This window comes from Lolium rigidum, chromosome 2, assembly GCF_022539505.1.
Source record: "Lolium rigidum isolate FL_2022 chromosome 2, APGP_CSIRO_Lrig_0.1, whole genome shotgun sequence".
Taxonomy (NCBI): domain Eukaryota; kingdom Viridiplantae; phylum Streptophyta; class Magnoliopsida; order Poales; family Poaceae; genus Lolium; species Lolium rigidum.
This window is the reverse complement of record NC_061509.1, coordinates 234,723,697-234,730,637: the sequence shown is the minus strand read 5'-3', so window position 1 is coordinate 234,730,637 and position 6,941 is coordinate 234,723,697. Positions and strand designations below refer to the sequence as shown.

The following is a 6,941-nucleotide window of genomic DNA, read 5'->3' as shown; positions in this document are numbered from 1 at the left end:
GAGTCTCTCATTGTGACATCATAATTGTTGGAGATATGCCCGAGAGGCAATAATAAAATGGTTATTATTGTTTGTGTTTATGATAAATGTTTGCATCCCATGATATAATTGTATTAACCGGAAACGTTAATACTTCTGTGTTTTGTAAACGTAAAAAAGAGTCCCTAGTAAGTCTCTTGTTAAACTAGCTTGTTTATTAATAGATGATCATGGTTTCCTGATCGTGAACGTTGGATGTTATTAATAACAAGATCATATCATTAGGAGAATGCTATGATTGACACACACCCAAAGTAATCATAGCATAATATCAAGTCATTAAAGTTCGTTTTTCTACAAGCTTTCAAATACATAGTTGCCTAATCCTTCGACCATAAGATCGTGTTAATCACTTGCACCGGATGGATACTTTGATGACATGAAACACCGCTTCGTAATTGGGTGGTTATAAAGGTGGCATTAAGTGTTCTGAAAGTATGAGTTGAAACGCATGGATCAAGAGTGGAATTTGTCCATCCAAATGATGAATATATATACTCTGGGCCCTCTCAGTGGAATGTCATCCAATTAGCTTGCAAGCATGTGACTAGGTCACAAGGGATGTCATATCACGGTACGAGTAAAGAGTACTTATTGGTAACAAGGTTGCACTAGGTAATTAGGTATAGAGATACCGATGATCGAACCTCAGATAAGTAATGTATCGCGTGACAAAGGGAATCGGTATCGTATGTTAATGGTTTTTTCGATCACGAAGTCATCGTTGAATATGTGGGAGCAATTATTGATCTCCAGGTCCCGCTATTGGTTATTGATCGGAAAGGTGTCTCGATCATGCCTGCATAGTTCACGAACCGTAGGGTGACACACTTAAGATTTGATATCGTTTCAAGTAGATATGGAATATGGTATGGAGTTCGAATATTATTCGGAGTCTTGGATGGGATCCATGACATCACGAGGAGTTCCGGAATGGTCTGGAGAATAATATTCATATATGGGAAGTCAAATTCCCAGTTTGGGGATAGTCCGATGTATTTTTGGAAGGTTCTAGAACTGTCTAAAATATTCACTGAGGAAGGTGGAGTCCCGGAGGAACTCCACCAGCCCCAGCCGACCCATAAGTGGGGAAGGTGGAATCCATGGTGGACTCCACCTCCTTGGCCAGCCAACCCACAAGGAAGGGGAAAAGGTCCCACCCCAAGTCCACCTTTGACTAGGTTTGACTATTTAATTTTATGGAAGGATTGCACTAGGACTCCTAGGAGGAGTAGGTTTGAACCCTTGGGTGTTCCACCTATATAAAGTGGAGGAGAGGGGGGCTGGCCGGCCACATCAAAGGCTGCCCTTGGCCGCACCCCTATCTCTCTCCCAAACCCTAGCGCCACACCCTCCTCCACCTCTCTCTCGCACAACGATGGTGAAGCCCTGCAGGAGATCTCCACCACCACCGTCACCACGCCATCGTGCTGCCGGGATTCCGAGGAGGATCTACTACTTCCGCTGCCCGCTGGAACGGGAAGAAGGACATCTTCATCAACACCGTATGTGTGACCGAGTGCGGAGATGATGCCCGGTTGCGGCACTGACGGGTTCTTCTACTCGCTCCTGAGAGCAGCAAGTGATCGACTACATCAACCACGAGTACAACCTCGTTAACGCTTAGCGATCTTCGAGGGTTCGTTGATCCCATCTCGTTGTTACCATCTAGTAGATTATATCTTGACTCTTTGTTTGTTCTTGCGGTAGGTAATTTTTTGTTTTCTATACTACGAATCCCTACAATAATTAGATCGGCCTTTGATGTTTGTCTCGGATTTCAGAATGTATGGTTGACGACCATATAGCACTATGAATTATAGAAGAGGGATGTAGATATTAAAGGCACTTGTAGGACTAGTCAATGTATCTTTAGTTGGGCTCCGAGGAGATCAGCTGTTGCAATTGCATTTGTATTGTCTTCACATCATATTATTGATGTGCTCTGTTCCGAACTCAATGCTTTATATTAGCCTAACCCACCTAGGGAAGTGGATGTACAAACCAACCACCCAGGTTCAAGTCCTCAGGAACACAGATTTCGGTTCTTATTATTAAAAAAAAAACTTCGTTATAGGGATTTCCCTACCGCGTTCCTTTAAAAAAAATGCTTCATACTCCTTTGGGTATTGAAATGTACAAATGGTTTTGAGTACTAAATAAAGGAAAATTAGGGCGTTCACACATTCCCATTGCTACAAATCCAACACTTATTAGAATTAGGATTAATAATGATCTTGCCACATTTCATGCTACGCTGTTGTGTAAATAGAGCTTATAGTTTCAATATTGGCTACTGTTTTAGTCAAACTTGTAAATTTTCCCGGGAATTTGTATGGGTGATATATTCCATTTAACTTCAGGTTCAGGATGGTTTTGCTTGCTTTACTTTCAGATTTGCTTAGTTTTATCTGCTCTCTAAGAAATCTACAGGCTTCACATTCACAGTGAAGTATATTTTGCAGGTGCACGAGGCAAGGCATTTTGTTTGTATATCAGGATGATGTACCCACCACTGTGCACTATCATCTGATTAACTACTGCTTTAGTCGCGAAGTTATGCTCCACATATACAATATCTTGCCCACGAGACGAATTTCAAGTGATGAGGGAGAGCCCGTGGCTGAAATAGCTCTTTGAAAGAGTTGTTACCTGGGGTCTTGCGGTGAGCTACACTGTCTTCATGTATGGTATTATTTAATTTGTGTTTCTCATCCCTGTCAATAGGTTTTCACTGCCACTGCAACTTTCTTTTCATTGCTTCAAATGCATATGTTCTGCAGGGTTACAAGGTAGATGTTTCATATTTGCCCATTCCTTTACCAGATGCAGTTTGATGTTGTACTCTTTGCCATACACACTGACACTGGGCACCACGTTTTTCCAGTTATAGCACTTCTGGTGTGTCTATGTGCGAGTAGAGGAGAGGAGAAAACATATTGATTTCTTTGTCACTGCCGATGTATGATAATTTATCATCTGATCATGGGCGAAATGTTTTTAGGTAGAGATCAATTAACATCAATTGTTATGCGCACGACTGAAGCTTTATTTAGTACAATTGCCTTCTAAGTTGTAACTATGTGTTGCATTCTCACCTATGTGAGCTTCATAAACTTGTTAAGTTGGTTGCTTCTGGACCATATTTATGTACACAGGCCGTATGCGCTAGGTCAAGTGTCCCACCTGAAGACTCTTGCAGACTCTACCCCAACTGCGTTCACTGCTTGCCCCGTCGGGCAGTTCACCTGTAACGCGACAGTCTTCTTGCATGGCTGGCTGTTGACCTGGGAGGTCTCATCCATGATCCATGGCTACCAGAATATCTGGGTTTTAATATTTCAACAAAAATGGAGGGTATAGGCTTCAGCTTTAGGAAGCCTACGTGGTAGATTCGCCCCGGATGTGTACCCAAATATCGCTTGATTTCAATTAGAGATAGAAGGGCAAACAAATTAAAGAAATTACATCCTTTGGATGCAGAGGCTGGAGCTCCCATTTCAAAAAAAATTTGAAGAAATTACATCCACATAATTGGTATGCGCTACCATGCTTAATCATATAAATATGAATAGCACATTTGTGCTAATGGGTTACTATGTACGAAGTCGAGCTCACAATTTTTATTTTAAAAACTCTTAAGGAGATACATATGAACCGATATGTGTGACTTTAACCACCTGACTTTAATCTCTTCACACCAATAACAAATATGGCCCGTGTTTCTTCCCTTTAACAAGACCCCTTTCTGGCTGGCATCTAGATCGAGGCAGGTTCGCATGAAGGAGGAGGGGGGCTCGTCCAGTAGGTAGTCCCGTCAATTACAAAACTCGGGAAATTACGGAACAAGCCATGTTTAGATCGCATCCATTTGTCCTAGATGTTTAGTCATGAGCTTCATATTCTCATGGGGACAATGAACACATATAAGTAACAAAACATGACTTGATACCATTTAGAGATAGAAGCTGAAACAAATTGAAGAAATTACATCACGGAATGAATAGGGATATTCATTTTCTCTTTCGGTCTAGTGAAAAAAAGAGCTCGACCCTCAGCACTACCTAATAGGATTATTTTCTTAAAACAATGAAACTGAAGTTGAAACAAATTGACAACCATTTTTGTTCTTGTTACTACCCTCAACCGAATCGACCAGGGCAACTAACACTTTGGCATGCTCGCAGGGCGAGGCCTCATTTTAGATTCCGGAGTGGTGCCTTCTTTCACGATAAATGTGGTGCTCATCCCAAACACCGTATGTCGATCAAAGTGGCAATGCATGAACCACACACCTGACCATAATTCAAAGTATAAGCACACATTGAATGAAACATGATACTAAAAGTCAAAGCCCAGAATGAAGCTAAAACTTACCAGGATTTTCTGCCTTGAAACGCATGGCGGCCCAGCCAGCGGTGGGCACGGTGACCGTGTTCTGGTACGGCGGGTCGATCAAGTTGTACTTGGCTGGGTCCGTGGTCGCGTTGAAGTTCCCCAAACCTCTCCCTACCACGTAGAAGGCGAATCCGTGCAGGTGCATGGGGTGGTTCTCGGCGCCTAGGATGTCGGTGTCCTGGAACACAATCTCCAGGACGGTGCCGTACTCCAGCACCTTTACCTTGGTGCTGCGCTTTGTGGGCCAATACCTCCTGGACCCGTTAGTGTTGGTGAAGTTGAAGAGGAAGGGGGGCACGTTGGGGAAGTCTGTCTCGTAGATGCCTTTGGTGGAGTAGTAGTATGCGTCCAGGATGTCGGTGTGAGGGTCCTCGAAGCTGGCGTTGTTGAGGCTCGCCGCCAATCGGGAGTTGTTGCCTGGCCCTCTGCACGTCTCGCCCACGGCGCATGGGAGAGTGTTGACGGCCAGGGTGATGACCATGCGCTCGTTGATGACCTCCGGCACGGCCACCGGGTGCGCCGTACTGGCCAGAGACCGGAGCTGCGCTGTGTACTGTATTGCGGTTTCATGGTCCGTGTTGTCCGGAAGGTTGGGGAGCATCGGCCCCCCGCGGGCGCGCGGCGCGTCCTGGTACTCCAGGATGGCTGTGGCGGTGCCGTTCTGGAACGCGAGCCGGGGGTTGGACAAGTACGTCCGTGAGCCGATGTAGTAGCGGCGGTAGGTCGGGAACTCCTTAGTCTTGAGCAGCACGTCCATCGTCTGTCCCGGCGAGATCATGAGCGTTTGGACGGTGAATTCCTTCAAGTAGCGGCCGTCGGTGCCGACGACGGTGAGAAGGTGGTCGGCCACGGCGAAGAACATGTCGTTGTCGAGTCCAGCGTTGATGATCCGTAGCAGGTATGTCTTGTTGGTGAGCACGTCCTCCTTGAAAGCGTGCCCCCTTCCACACGGCATCAGGTCACCGGGCTCGCCGTTGATGGTGTGTGCATTCGAATTATGAATCTCGCCGCCAGTCTTCAGGTACTCCTCTAGCTGAAGGTTCAGGTCGGAGGTCCACCACTCACCTGCATGCGTGCGTATCACAGAGACGTAATTAGTCACTCAATTCAGTATTTTGGTTGGATTGATCAAGAATATTCAATAGCTTTAGGTATACCGAGGATGATGGGTATCTCCTTGTGCAGCTCTGTGCTCTTGATGAAGGGGTACTCGGTGCCTCTCTTGGGATGAACGATGAAGGCGCCATGGATGCCGGCACGATCCAAGCCGCTGTGCGCATGCCACCAGATGGTGCCCTCCTCCTCGGACAGAAGGATCTCGTAAGTGAAGTTGGTTCCTGGCTGGATGGGGCACTGTGTGATGAACTCTGGCCCATCATACCAGGGGTTCCGGGGCTGGTCCACGCCGTGCCTGCGGATGCCATTTTCAATTTCATTGGTTAGGTTGATCTGCCTCATGGAATGATTCTTGTGTATTATTCTGCCTTACATAAAATTAAGGTACCCTTTGGCGTATTGTCAAAAAAAAAGGTACCCTTTGGCGTACTCTTGGAAAAAATATCATTATCATTGGTTTGGTATGCATATATGCAGAGCATGTTGATCGACATGTAGACTAGTAATTACCAGTGGATGGTGATGTTTTTAGGGCCTTGGTTGTGCACGTTGACGATGACTATATCCCCCTTTCGCGCGGTGATGGTTGGGCCGGGGAACATGTCGTTGACGGTGAGCAAGCTCTTGTTCGAGCAGAGCTTTGAGTAGGTAGTCTCCTTCACCTGCAAAATCATACGATCGATCGATATCGTAAGTATAGAGTATAGACACATGCATCAACCAAAATGCATGTACATATTGCAATGACACGAAGGAGACTTACGAAGAAGTCGTAGTGCAGGGTGTTCTGAGCGAGGCCAACTGCTGCTCCAAGCATGAAGACTGCAGCAAGTAACCAAACCTTCGACGTCGACGGCATCTTAGCCACACCCACCATTGCCTTGCCGGCCACAAGTCTCGACCGTCAGGCGGTGTAAGTGTTTAGCAAGGGAGCTGGCTAGCTAGCTTGCGAACTCTTGCTTTGCTTCTTGTTGGAACTGAAGCGCAGATCCTATAGGTACTTATAGCAGCAGCAGCGCTGCGGAAGAGAGATCCAACCTACCGGTAGGTCGAGCATGCATGTGTTAAAATACTAGTCCACTAGTATCAAACTATTCCGATCGGTTGATCTCATTTAGTTAGCTGGCAGATTGAGTCATCCACAATTTACGGCAACGCACGAGGCCGGCCAGCCATTCTCAACCAAGCAGATTAAATGATAGTTCGACGGCCACATAAGTCAAGGTTTGACATATACATATGGGTGCACACAAATAATCCTACTTCAGCACGCACGTATATCACATTCTGCTTGCTAACTAACTATCTGCGGGCGATTTTGTTCTTTTTTTGCGGCGAAATCATCAACCATGCTGGAAACATGGATGGTTTCTGATTAAGATCCTTTG

The 6,941-nt window shown here is 45.7% G+C and overlaps 1 protein-coding gene across 1 annotated transcript; it reads right to left on the bottom strand.

The window, feature by feature from the left end:
• Positions 1-4,169: 4,169 nt before the first annotated feature.
• On the bottom strand, positions 4,170-6,506 carry LOC124688327 (putative laccase-9). Its single transcript, XM_047222020.1, has 5 exons — positions 6,317-6,506; positions 6,064-6,215; positions 5,595-5,848; positions 4,417-5,502; positions 4,170-4,334 (listed from the first exon to the last, which is right to left on the bottom strand). The coding sequence occupies exons 1-5, from the start codon at positions 6,428-6,430 to the stop codon at positions 4,204-4,206; spliced, it is 1,737 nt and encodes a 578-aa protein (XP_047077976.1). The 5' UTR covers positions 6,431-6,506; the 3' UTR covers positions 4,170-4,203.
• Positions 6,507-6,941: the final 435 nt, after the last annotated feature.

Bases quoted from the DNA above. Each gene is read 5' to 3' on its own strand.
- LOC124688327 (XM_047222020.1), bottom strand. From the start codon at position 6,430: ATGGTGGGTGTGGCTAAGATGCCGTCGACGTCGAAGGTTTGGTTACTT. The intron at 5,849-6,063 runs GTAATTACTAGT...TGGCATCCGCAG, and splicing joins AAAAACATCACCATCCACTG to GCACGGCGTGGACCAGCCCC. The intron at 5,503-5,594 runs GTATACCTAAAG...GCACGCATGCAG, and splicing joins GGAGATACCCATCATCCTCG to GTGAGTGGTGGACCTCCGAC.